The sequence below is a fragment of the Phocoena phocoena genome, chromosome 18 (assembly GCF_963924675.1).
Source record: "Phocoena phocoena chromosome 18, mPhoPho1.1, whole genome shotgun sequence".
Lineage (NCBI taxonomy): Eukaryota > Metazoa > Chordata > Mammalia > Artiodactyla > Phocoenidae > Phocoena > Phocoena phocoena.
Genome location: NC_089236.1, coordinates 4,383,711 through 4,398,056, shown reverse-complemented (window position 1 = coordinate 4,398,056; position 14,346 = coordinate 4,383,711). Strand labels below are relative to the sequence as shown.

Below are 14,346 nucleotides of genomic sequence, written 5' to 3'. Positions count from 1 at the left end.
CGATCCGGAGAGGAGGTCTCTCCTCGGTCTGTGCGCTGCTGTTTCAGTCGCCAAGGTCTAGGGCGTGCCTGGCTCATCACAGGTGCTCAGAAAGAGTTTTGAATAAACGAATAAAAACGCATACACTTAAAATCAATCCTTCCAGATGCAGACTGGGGTCTGTGAGATCAGAGGCCCCTCTCTGTGTTCGCAAATACAGTAAGTCTGTTACATACGAACCTTCAAGTTGTGAAACTTCAAAGACCCGAACATGCGTTCCCAGGTCCAGTCGTGTGAATTAGTTCACGTGTCTGGCGTACATTGCCACGTGCGTGCGTCCTCTACACGTGGTTGTGCTTTTGTGTGCGTTACTGTACAGTACTGTATAGAGCACAGTAGTCCAGTCCCTTTACTTCAAGCCCAGATGTCCAGAAGCAAGTGTAAAAGCAGCAATGACGTGGCTGGTACTACTTTTCAAGGGACTGTACTGTAAGATTAAAAACGTCTTATTGTGTGTGTCTGTTTTTTATGTATTATTTGTGTGAAAAGTATTATAAACCTACTAAAGTACAGCACTATATAGCCAACTGTGTTAGCTGGGTACCTAGGTTTTGTTGGCCTTATGAACGAACTGGACTTACGAACGCACTCTCAGAACAGGACTTGTCCACATGTCAGGGACTTACTGTACCCAAAGGACGCCTCAGTCACAGGACGCATCACATGCCCCTATTCTTGTCTTTATTGACGGAAGTTCTTTAAGGGTGTGAGCCATGCCTTATCTGCATTGCTTCTCTGCACTGTCTGTGCTGAGCCTTTGCTCAGTATCTCTTGAATAAAAACACATAACCTGTACCAGGTGTTTTCTTGTTAACAAGGACACAGCCGACAAAGGCTCCCCGCTCATGTAAGTTTGGGAAATGCTGGACTAGAAGGATTAAACGTGTATCTACGCCTCAGGGCATCTTAAAATCTTTAAGACACTCGTGTGTGTTAGGATTCTGCAGAAGCCCCTAGCACACCCTGTTTTCAAACTGACTGGGCCTGGAAGCACCAGTAACACCTTTCAGAAATACTGTTTTCTGAAGCCCATTTGGGAAAATGCCTGCCCGTTCACCGGGATGACCTGTAGACAGAGCACCGTGTTCCGAATGCTTTAGATCCAGGTCTAGCAGTTGCTTATTCGGAATGCCAGACATAGTCAAAATGGAACCAACTGATTTTTGTGTCTCTACTTGCCCATTCATGGTTAGAAAAAAAAAAAAATTCCAGTGCAACTCCAGAAGAACCCTTTTCCCTTCAACTCTGCAGAAATCTAATTAATAGGGACAGCGTATACCAGCAAGAACACAGGCATGTACGGCACAACCTCTTGCAGAAGAGATATCAGCGTTCTCACAGCACAGCAAGCACTGCTGAGAAGCACACGCTGCTAGATGCTGAATAAGTTGGAAAGGGTCAATAACACGGGCCCTTACCTTCCATGCTTAACCCTACTTGAAAAGAACATACAACCGCTACTATACTCCCACTGAAGTTCTCAATTTATAAAGAGAAACAGAAATTAAAGACTTGCATACTTAATCCCTTCCAGCTGCTGAAAGCTGACGAGTGACTAAAGAGAAGGAAATGGAAGAACTACATCTTCCGATGAACAAGAATAAAGTGTTGCAATCACAGCATTCCGTTTTGCAGACTGCAACTATTCCGAAAAGCTTAATTGTACTCACTCTTCCAGTGGCAAGTCCAATAATAGCTACACTAAAATAATTCTGAATTGAATTAAAGACCACACAGAGGTAAAGCACCATTTATTCATTCTTTACTGACAAAGAATCCATTTACAGATTTATTGGCACCACCATGAGCTTACGTCCAAGTGTGTCAGGTCGCGAAGTGCGCCTCCCAACTGCCAAAGCATCAAAATTATGTGCAGATTTTCTGTTGTATTTAGGATTTTCGGGAAACAATCAGTGTGTCTGTGAGAGTCCTTTCTGCGGAACAAGGAACCAGTCATAATGAGGTCCTTCAGAAATTTTAATCCGTACACCCAGCACCTTGATTTGGGCTTTCCATTTTCCACTAAAAGGAACGAGGCTCCTTGAAAAAATGACTGCTTCTAGGGATGAGGGTGAAAAAGTACAAGATGTGCTTAGAATATCTTGGTGTGCTTTTCAAAAAAAGCAAAGAAGTATTCAGAGAGTGGTGGGGACATGTCAAAAGGACACAGGAGCCAGCATGAAAGGGTCCCACTGGCCAAGTCTGGGAAAATGTGAGTACTAAGACAAATAATCAAGATGATGGCTTATAATCCACGGAATAAGAGTCCATGAGTCCATACTGTTGTAAATAAACGAATGAATGAATAACAGGCAAAGAAGTGAAAGCACTTACATCAGAATTCCAACTAATAAACGCAGAAGAAATTAGGGAATGACAAAAATCACCATTCTGTAACCACCCCAATAATAAGTGCTTTGGCCAAGGATCATCCATGGATGCTAAGACTACTGGGCAGAACTGGGATAGAACATAGTCTCAAAGTGTCTCCCCACAAGATACTTACTAATTACATAGGGGATAAAACTTTACAGTACAGAAACCCACAGACAAAATGTTAACCAAGCAATCAGAGTTCACAGGGGCAGTTACGGGACAAGCCAGTAACGTGTGCTTCCAGATAGAATGCCCTGAGTAGGAGGTGTCAACCCTCTGTGACAGTCCTGAGAACATCTTAACATCTAGTCATGACGGAGCATCAGAAGATAGACCAAGGAATGGTCCATAAAACCATGGCTGGTTCCCCTTAAAATGTCAAGATGTCAAGTCATAAAAGTCAAGACAGACTGAGGAACTGCTCCACATTAAAGGAGAAAGATAGAAATAGATATATGTTTGTATATATAAGAACTATATATGTATGTGTATGCATGTATGTACACACAGAGACACAGGAGGGGACAGAGGAGGAGAAAGCAGGGCAGGAGGAAAAGAGAGGAATTTCTGAGAAAAAGAAAAGATGAGGTAAAATAATATGTGGGTGAAAGTTTGAGAATTCTTCATATTCTTTTTGACCTTTTTGTAAGTCTGAAATCATTTCAAAATTAAAAATTAAAAAATAGGGCTTCCCTGGTGGCGCAGTGGTTGAGAGTCCGCCTGCCGATGCCGGGGACACGGGTTCGTGCCCCGGTCCGGGAAGATCCCACGTGCCGCGGAGCGGCTGGGCCCGTGAGCCATGGCCGCTGAGCCTGCGCGTCCGGAGCCTGTGCTCCGCAACGGGAGAGGCCACAACGGTGATAGGCCCGCGTACCAAAAACAAAAACAAAAACATAGCATACAGCCTGATTCTTTGAAATGTCTTTGTGGGTATATAAAAGCAACACAAGCTCATGGAAGAAAATTTGCAAAACTCAGAGAACAATAAAAAGTAAAACATGTCACGCATAGTTAACCACAGTGAACTCTTTTGTACACTTGTTTACAACACCCTTTCTAGGCATTTTATAAGAACTAAGACAACAGATGCTGGTTGTTATGCATCTTCAGCTTATTCAGCAAATATGTATCAAACACCCACTGTGTACCAGGCACTATGCTAGTCACTTGAAGAAATACAGCAATGAACACAGCTTTTATTATATGCAGACAATACCACACAGTCCATAAATAAACACACAATCCATCACATGACAAGTGGTATGAAGAAAACAAAACTGCAAGAGAATATGGTAGGAAGTGGGTGACACTCAGGTGGTCACAAAAGGCCTCTCTGAGGAGGTGACGTTGGGGCGGACGGTGGCTGGAGGTGAGGGGGCACCTTCCAGGCAGAGACAGGCTGCAGGTGAGGACAGCGTTCAGGGAGGAGGGCGAGTGGTGGAGGAGGACGGAGAAAGGGATGTCCTTCCCTTGCGGTGGGGGGACCAGAGTGGGGCGGGCAGGTCCCACAGGGCCCCCGTACAGCAGGGCTGGGGCAGCTGGGACCAGAACTGCGGCAGCAGAGGTGGGAGCAGGTGTGCGGATTCAGTACACACTGTGAAGATGCAGGAAGAGAGAAGGGGAAGACCACGGCAGCTGGAAGAGCAGAGCCCCCACCTGCTAAGATATATAGGGGGGAAGAGAGAAGAAAATCATTATTTCGGTTTGATCACGTTGCACGTGAGATGCTTCCGGAAGCAGCTGTACACACAAGTTTGAGGTCTGGGGAGAGGTCGTACGTTTGGAAGCCATCAGCGTGAAGGTGGTATTCGGGCCACGGCGGGTGAGGTGGCCTGGGAACCGGGAGCGGGGGAGGGCTTGTGGCCACACCCTGGGGCCCCACGACGCAGAAGAGCTCGTGAGGCGAGAGACACCCTGAGGGTGCTGGCCCGAGGCAGGTAAGGAAGCCCTCCAGGACGGGGAGGGAGTTATCAGGGGTCGAACGGTACTCAGCCATCAGGCCACACGCCTGAGACTGAGCACGGGACTTAGCAACGTGGGTGTCACTGTGGGTGACCCTGACAAGCACAGCCTCAGGAAAAGATGCAACAGAACTTCAGTGGAGACAAGAGACGAGCGGGGGGAGGGTAAAGGCAGGAGTGGTTCTTTCAAGGAAGCTTGCTGTGAAGGGAGCAAGAAATGGGGCGACGGGGAGAGGATGACCTGAGCGTGATTTCTCAGTGTGTTAACATTCGGTAGGAATGATGCGGACGGGGGTGGGGTGGAGGACACGGGAAAGACGGAGCTTAACCCAGTCCTGGAGTGAGTCCTGGGGTCCGCACTGTAGAGCAGGGTGGGCGGGGCGCCGGTGCACAGGCAGATCGGAGGGCTGATCTGGCAGGAGGGGGGTGTTTGGTTCTCCCCTGAATGCTCTTATTTTCCCAGGGAAATAAGCAAACCACCAGCTCAGAGTTTGGGGTGGAAAGAGAAGATGTGACACGGGCACCTCCGGGCGGGGAAAACTAATGAGCGAAGGAAGTTCAGCAGGACTGCCACGCAACTGGGTGCTCACCCGAGGAACGCGCGTGGTTCTACACCTCTCTTCTTTCCTGACGTGAGCACTTAAAGGTACAAATTTCCCCCTAAGCACCTCTTTACGTTAATCCCACAAACACACTGGTGATTCTGTGTGTTCATTACCCACACAGTTAGAGACAGCTCGCAATTTCCTTTTTGGTTTCTTCTTTGACCCAAGGAGTTATTTAGAAGCTATTGCTTGATTTTCCAATATGTGAGAAGTATCGAAAAAGGTTATTGTAATTATTTCCTCATTTACACCATACTCTTTATGGTATCAGTCCTTTCAAATGTATTATTCTCTGGCTAAGCATATGTCCCACCTCGAGGAACATTCCATGTGAACGGAACATTAGAAGAATGTGTATTCTACAGGTGGGCGTTTAGCGTTCTGTAAAGCTCAATTAGGTCAGATTGGCTGGGAGTGTTGTGCAAAACTTCTATATCCCGGTGAGTTGTGATTCTCAGAATCTGTCTGTCTTTCCAAATTTGGGGACAGCGGTTTGCCCTGTGACCTCAGTTCTCTGAAGGATCTAAGAGAAGCTGGTGGATTTCGGTTTGTTGAGCTCCTTTCCTGTTATGCAGGCGGGAGTGGCTTCTAAGTTCCTGAAACGCCGGGCTGGAGTCATCTGTGGATCCTGTTTCTACTAACTTCTCTTTCTCTTAATTATGAGTCATGCTTTTCTCCTTTCCCATGTGTCTCCTATTTTAATTTTTTGCTGGACAACGTGTGTAAAAGACTAGTCAAGAATGAAGTAGGCAGGGCTTCCCTGGTGGCGCAGTGGTTGAGAGTCCGCCTGCTAATGCAGGGGACACGGGTTCGAGCCCTGGTCTGGGAGGATCCAATATGCCGCGGAGCAACTGGGCCCGTGGGCCACAACTACTGAGCCTGCGCGTCTGGAGCCTGTGCTCCGCAACAAGAGAGGCCGCGATAGTCAGAGGTCCGCGCACCGCGATGAAGAGTGGTCCCCGCTTGCCACAACTAGAGAAAGCCCTCACACAGAAACGAAGACCCAACACAGCAAAAATAAATAAATAAATTACTGAACTCCTACCCCCAACATCTTCTTTAAAAAACAAAAAGAATGAAGTAGACAACGTTCACTCCTATGGAAGGGGCTACGTCAAGGAGGAACACGACTGAACTCAGGACGCCGGTAATCACAATCGTGGACCTGAGAGGGGAGTGATCATGGTTAGGACAACTTTAGAAAACAACATTAAAATCCTTGAAAATCTTCCCCCAAAGTTTTTAGATGATAATAACAGTGTAAATCACAACCATCAGAAAGACACCTGCAAGTCACTGAAGACACGTTACCATAAGCCTATGAACTCATGAAGTGGAAAGAATACCGATGACAAAAGCAGAGAGGTTTGATGGCAGACTTGACTGAACATTCGGACGTGGCTAGCTCTCCACATGTGCTCTGGACAATTAGTCTACACTTAAATCCTGCCATGTCGCAACCTGTCCAGGGCAAGAAGTGAGAAACGGCCCCCTCGTCGTTTCTTCTGTTAAGGAAGTGTTTCCGATGTTCCAGGTGGGGCGGTAAGTGCTTGGATTCCCAACAGTCCTGCCTTTGTGGGGGACTCTCATTATACTCACCTCCAGTTCTACGGCTGACGGAGTTGTGCCTTATACTTTCCTAAGTACACATTTCTCTTACCTCTCTTCACTGGCTTCCTATTTTTATCCACAAGTAATGCAAATACTTATCTCAGATTGAAGCAGTAAACTTTAAAAAATGTGTGCTGTTTCTTCCAGTCAGTTCTGTCCACTACATTCATACGTTTTCTCTTAAAGTACCCCAACCCAGCCTTAACCTGCATGGAAATGAACTTATGATCTATTTCTTGCATATACTGTGTTTACATCTTCCCTTTCACTTCAAAAATCCCATTTGGCTAAGAACATCCAAGAAACCTATTCAGTGCATGCCTTCAAAATACTTAAATCTCTATTCTGACTAGAACTGCACTTGGTATAATCAATTAATACAACCGTGAATTTCAGATCCAATTACATAAAGCAAATGTATTACACTGCAAGCCCTCAAGGAAGCATTTTTATGACGATTTGGCATTTGGTTTGATACGAGACATAATACATACCATAAGGAGTAGCAATAAAAATAATAATCACTAATTAAAATCTGAGAAAACAGAATTTCTTTCTCATTTATACAAGTACTCAATGTAGAAATTAATAGAAAATAGATTTTGTAATAACTTTTTTTCAGAGACTCACGTTTAAAATTAATGGAGTCTCAAAAATTTTAGACCATTTGTAAGAACGATCCTAGCTCTTTGTGAGGAAGTTTGATGACCTATAAGATGTAAGAAATCTTAAAAAAAAAAAAAAAAAAGTGCCAAAAAAGACTAGTGCCTCCCTGACAAAGAAACATACGGTTATGTCCAACAGCAAGATAATGGTTAATGATACTGTATCAATATAACACAGTAATCTCTAGCTATTAAAAATGTGTCTTAGAAGACTCAACAAAGATGTTTACTATATACAAGTGAGTATAGGCTACAAAACCGTATGTATGAGGTATCATTTTTATAATGATATATACAAAGCATTATCAATGATTTCCCGATTAATAAAAAAATTTGTAATTTTTTTCCTTTGTGTTGTCCTGTGCTAAGTTCTCTATATGATCTTATTAGTACCATCAAATATAACCAAAAACTTTGGGGCAGGGGAGGCACCTAAGGTCTAACTCCTTTCCTTGTGACATACTTTTAAGAAAGGAAAGGGAAGACAGCTATAATCACAAGAACGAAGTGAAAGAAGTGGAAACCAGCCTGGGAGGTATTGAAGTGGATTCGCATCATCCTTGGCACAAATGCCCTACTTCCTTTTTAAAGCAAATTATATTAAAATGAGACTATAATATCAGTAGGAATTTGATTGCAAGACACTGTAATTTTTTTTTTTTTTTGCGGTACACGGGCCTCTCACTGCTGTGGCCTCTCCCGTTGCGGAGCACAGGCTCTGGACGCGCAGGCTCGGCGGCCATGGCTCACGGGCCCAGCCGCTCCGCGGCATGTGGGATCTTCCCGGACCGGGGCATGAACCCGCGTCCCCTGCATCGGCAGGCAGACTCTCAACCACCGCGCCACCAGGGAAGCCCAAGACACTGTAATTTTAATTGAGCAACTAGCTGATAAGAACAAGAGCACTCAGATAATTAATCAAGGAAAACGATGAAAAAGCACTCCTGATTTAATGTTAACTGCTACACTAAACTATCATTATTTGAAGAAAAGAATATCAATATTCCATTACTGGAAAACCACGTGACACACGAATGTTTTCTCAATGAAGTAGAGCTGATTTACAATATTATTTTAGCTTCAGGTATACAGTACAGTGATTCAGTATGTTTACAGATTATCCTCCATTAAAAGTTATTAGAAGATAATGGCTGTAAGTCCCTGTGCTGTACAATATATCCTTGTTGCTTATCTGTTTTATACCCAGCAGTATGTATCTCTTAATCCCATACCCCTATCTTGCCCCTCCCACTGGTTACCCCACTGGTAACCACTAGCTTGTTTTCTATATCTGTGAGTCTCTGTTTTGCTAGATACATTCATTTATTCTTTCAATTCCACATATAAGTGATATACAGTATCTTTTTCCGACTGATTATTTCACTAAGTATAATGTTCTCTAGGTCCATCCATATTGCTGCAAGTGGCCGAATTTCATTCTTTTTTATGGCTGAGTAATGTTCCACTGTATATATGTACCACATCTTCTTTATCCATTCCTCTGTCAATGGACATTTAGGTTGCTTCCATGTCTTGGCTGTAGTGAATAGTGCTGCTATGAACACTGGGGTGCATGTATGTTTTCAAGTTAGTGTTTTCATTTTTTCTGGATATAAACCCAGGAGTGGAAGTGCTGGGTCATATGGTAATTCTACTTTTAGTTTTTTGAGGAACCTCCATACTGTTTTCCATAGTGAATTCACCAATTTATTGATACATTCCCACCAACAGTGTACATATCCTCACTGACATTTGTTATTTGTAGACTTTTGGATGATGGCCATTCTGATAAGTGTGAGGTGATATCTTGCTTTGATTTGCATTTCTCTAATAATTAGAAAAGCTGGATATATCACCCTCCCAGACTTCAGACTATACTACAAAGCTACACTAATCAAAACTGCATGGTACCAGCACAAAAATAAACACTCAGATCAATGGAACAGAATAAACAGCTCAGAAATAAACCTACACACTTATGGTCAGTTAATCTACAACAAAGGAGGCAAGAATATACAATGCAGAGAAGACAGTCTCTTCAACAAGTGGTGCTGGGAAAACTGGACAGCTGCATGTAAAAGAATGAGATTAGAACATTTCCTCACACCATATACAAAGATAAACTCAAAATGGATTAAAGACCTAATTGTAAGATGTGAAACCATAAAACTCCTAGAAGAGAACATAGGCAGAACACTCTTTGACATAAATCACAGCAATTTTTTTAATCTGTCTCCTAAGGCAAAAGAAACAAAAGCAAAAATAAACAAATGGGACCTAATTAAACTTAAAAGCTTTTGCACAGCAAAAGAAACCACTGACAAAATGAAGAGACAATCTATGGAGTGAGAGAAAATATTTACAAATGATATGACTGACAAGGGATTATTATCCAAAATATACAGACAGCTCATACAACTCAATATCAAAACAAACAACCAACCCAATCAAAAAATGGGCAGAAGACCTGAACAGACATTTTCCATGAAAGACATACAGATGGCCAACAGGCCAAGTAACACACTATTAACCAAAACCACTTTAAAAAGTGGCTTTCCTTCTCCCTCCCACTCCCCTCCCCACACCGTCACTCATATTAGAAGTTAGTAACACTCAAAGGAAAAAAATCTGAAAACTACTAAACACCGATTTTTTATTTTATTGGACAAAGCTTTGAAAGCTTTTGATACTTATTCTCTAATTATAAGGCTGTTCAAGTTACAAATTTCCTCTTCCTCATTTCTATGACTGTTCTTATACTCAATACCAATAAGCAATATTTTTTCATTGAAAAGAAACAATTCCCTGAAAAGCCTGGGAAATATCTAGTTCTGACAAAATTTCTGGCCCTTTAAAGTCAACTGTCTAGTTTGGATGTAGTGGGAGCACTGTAACTGGCAAAAACCTAAAGATTTCCCCAAAGTTACGTAGAGTCACTGGGGCTTCAAAGGCCTATCTGGTACCAGGACCAGGTTCTCTTGTTTGATGTAAAGTTATTTAAACCCTCATGACCCTGAACTGTTCCCCCATGGATGTGATGAGAATCAGAATGATCTGGTGAATCGGGCTCTCAACTGCTAGTCTTCCTTTTTGGAAAAGACCAAAGAAACTCCTTCTGGCCCCTTGGTCTGCTCTTCCTTCCTTAGACCCACCAGAGAATTAGTTACTCTGGATTACGGCAGGAGGACAAGTCGGCTGCTCAGGCAGGTATGACCACTCTAGGATCAAGGCAGATCCCTAAAGTTCCCCTTGGGATTCCCCCAAGATGGCCTTTGTAGACAAAGTCTAGCCTCCCTCTGTATCACTTATAGGAAGTTCAGATGACTGTCCATCACCTGTCCTAATCTGGGAGTGGAGGTGTTGGGGCAGGGTGGGCAGGATCCTACTGAATGACGGTCAGAAACTCAAAGGAATAAAAAAATAGACTCTGTTTTGACTTTATCTTGAAAAAATTCATCCTCAGTAATAGACGAATTTTAATATGACAGACTCATACTTTCCTAAAACTTCACTTTAAAAATAACTGATGAATGATTAGAAAATCAGAAAACACAAAAACTCTACTCAGTGCTCTGTGGTGACCTAAGTGGGAAGGAAATCCAAAAGGAGGGGATATACGTGTATGTATGGCTGATTCACTTTGCTGTACAGCAGAAAGTAACACAGCATTGTAAAGCAACTATACTCCAATAAAAATTTTAAAAAAAGAAATCTATTTATGTCCAGGAAAAAAACAGAAAAAAACATTGTTTTATTGATTTATAAACATTCTTTTAAATTCTTATTTTCCTTAACAATTTTAGATCATAAAAATTTTTTTGCATATACCTTTTCTCATCTCCTATATTTCCACTCAGTGGGGAAAAAACCTACAAAAACTAAAGATTCACCCAAAATGTAGACGTCACTCATCACGTGTGAGAGTTTATGGCAGGTCATAATTGCATATGTTGCCTACTGTATGACCATATTGACGTCAATTATATATGCTTTTGTAACTTCTAAGTAGGGACCCAGTTGACTTTATTTGCTGTAGGCTGCACCTAGAGGAGCACCAAGTGAATAAACAGGAATAAATAAATCGCTGGTTATCAGGAACTTGCTGCTCCACCACCAATTAACAACCATCCTCGTTTTCTGAGGCTGCACCCTTGGCTCTCGCGCCCCCGTCCTCCCTGGGCGGCGAGCACGGGGCACCTGGGCACCTGTGAGGATCTGCCGTGAACTGGCCACGCGGCTCCTTGACCGGGAGTGGGGCCATCAGTGCAACCCTCCTGCCTCGCCGGCCCAGGGCCTCGCTCGTGCCCAGCGCCTGTTTCTCTCCCCGCGCCCTCCTGCCTTTCTTCGCCCGCTGGCTTCTTCTAGCTCCTTGCGGCCTCCCTCCACCCGCCGCAATAACCACGCAGGCCTGCGATGGCCACCGGGACCTCTCGGTCCTGGGCCACACCCCAGCGGTAGATCCCACGATAAACGAGCACACGTGCTGTGTCTTAGTTCAAACTTCCCGACAGAACACGACTGGCCCAGACAGGCTTTTCGATCCAGACACGCAGCATCTGACTTCGTAGGTCACCCCGATCACAATCCCTGCAGTGATTCCTAGCATCTTCTGTTCAAGCTCCCCCAGTGATTCTAGCAGAGAATCAGGGCTGAAGCAGGCTGACTGGGGTTGGACTGTGCTTGAGACCAGGACCCATGCCTGGTCCACTCACGAGGCTAGAGCAGGATGTGTGTACAAAGCGTCACCACGGCTCCAGTGGTGCGCTGTTTCCTACTGCTGCTGTAACGAATTTTCACAACTTTAGTGGATTAAAACAACACAAAATTACCATCTTACAGCTCGGGAGATCAGACGTGTGAAATGTTACCACTGGGCTGAAATCCAGGCGCTGGCAGAGCTCTGTTCCCTTGGAGGCCCCAGGGGAAAGTCCAGTTCCCAGCCTTTTGCAATGTACAGAGGCCACCTGCACTCCTTGGCTTGTGGCCTCTTTTCCTGTCTTCGGAGCCAGCAACGGTTGATGGATCCTTTTCACATCCTATCACTCTGACACTCCTTCCTCCCACTTAAAGGACCCCCGGGATTACATGGGGCCACCAGACAGCCCAGGATAACCTCCTTCTCGTGAGGTGAGCTGACGAGCAGCCTTAATCCTCCCCTTGCCCAGTCACACAGCACATCTGCGGGTTCCCAGGGTGAGGATGCAGACATCTTCAGAGGGGCTGTGATCATTCTGCCTACACACGGACTCTACAGAACAAAACGTACCCTGCGGGTAGTTTCACTTAGAAGAGACTGTGGCCAAGCAGGCACCTCTGATGTACCACTGCACACGAGGCATGGTGTGATTATTAAAACCTTAACAGTTCATGTTGGTTTTCATCACTTAGACCTTATGCCAATAGACGTTTCAGCCATAAGAAACAAGAGACTGAAAAACATTCTTATGGAGATATATGAATGCACACAGAAATACGTTCACCCTTCAATAATTTACAAGGTATCCTCCTGTAATTATACGAATTTATACATTTTACCAACCACCACTACCAAAAATCAATTATAATTAGTTCAGATTCCAGAAGAAATCTATTTTGAAGCACATTTTAAGCAATTTCCAAATGCCTTTTGTTTAGCCAATGATTATAGACATAATATATCAAAAATATACCAATAATGATGCGCTACAATTCTTCTAAAGAAAAAGAAAATACTCATCCATAGTGTTTCTTCTTCAAAACAAATAAAAGCACTTGAGTTGTTTTTAAAACCACTCTCCCCTGCTGGACGCGTCCAGGATGTGAAATTTCATGGAGAATTTTCTCATTATTAACAGAGGTTCTGAAAATTTAACTGTGAAAACCTGTCATCCAAAATGCAGTGTGAACCATCTAAACTGAAAAGGAGTGGGACGAAGTGAGAAAATAAGATCACGACGTAAATGTAAAAGTTAGGGAGAAAGACTGCAACTTCAAAAAGCTTTGAAGGAAAAGCATTTTCATGCATATGTGAGGCGTAAGAAATGGAATATTTCTTGGGTATTTCATATTCATGTTCAAAGTTAGAGTAACAGGAAGTCCTCTCTTCCTTACGCTTGTGTTTGCTTATATTTCTACAATCTGTGTATGTAATGTGTACATGGCACTGCGTACGTGTAACCATCAACTCATCTGCTGACCTCAATTTGGAAGTCAATACCTGCATTTTAACCTTCAGTAGGTTAAAATCAGCAAGTCTCACTAGCTTGGGGCTTGATTCTTTGATTCATTTGGAATATTATTCAATCAACAAACATGTATTGAGCCTCTATTCTAACGCCGGGCATATCACAGGTGCGACCTAGTTTTCAATTCGTTACACTGAAAAATAATTAGTCCTGTCCAAGTTTAATGCATAATTCACGTTTTTGAAAATGCCAATTATTTTATCCTCATTTTTAATAAGCTTTTAAAAATGAACACTACTTTAAATCTACACCTTTGGTGGTACCTAGTGACTTGTGAACTGGTCAATGCTAACTTCGTCACACGAAGCTGGTATCACCAGACCAGTGAGGGGGCCACAGCTGACTGCACGCTGGGAAATTCAAGAGGGAGGATGGGAGGGAGGGAGGCTCTCTCCTTCAAAGCCGCAGCCTCTTCTCTGGACAATCACATAACTACTGAATTGAAATCAATTTGCTAATTTGTTGAAATATGTCACTGGTAATCAGAAGAAAGGAGCCCCGAGGCAAGACACTCACTCAGACTGCTCAGCTGACGTATGATGGCAGCCAGGGTGCTGTTGGTCACACACTCGAGTTCACTGGGGATGCCCTCGGGCAGGGCTCCCCGGCACAAGTGCCGGGGTTCGATGTTCCTCTTCACTAAAGGCATGGCTCACAATCTGAAAATTAAAAAGACAGTTTTAAAAGCTCATATTCACGTTTTAACAAGCCTAGAGTTTCAACTCCCTGGAAAACGGACTCTTTTCCGGGAATCTGCATTATCCTGCCATTTCCGCGTGAGAGAATCGGCTCAATGCGCGACAGGTGTCCAATTACTTACACGAATGCCACAGACTTCGAAGATACATGGACAGCACAATCCTAC

General features: G+C 43.7%; 1 protein-coding gene across 2 annotated transcripts in view; it reads right to left on the bottom strand.

The window, feature by feature from the left end:
• WASF3 (WASP family member 3) overlaps positions 1–14,130 on the bottom strand; it is a 36,605-nt gene extending 22,475 nt beyond the window's left edge. For both annotated transcript variants that reach the window (XM_065896055.1, XM_065896056.1), the window contains exon 1: positions 13,998–14,130. In XM_065896055.1, coding sequence (XP_065752127.1) covers positions 13,998–14,130 — 133 coding nt within the window. The remainder of the gene's footprint in view (positions 1–13,997) is intronic.
• Between the last annotated feature and the right edge of the window lie 216 nt (positions 14,131–14,346).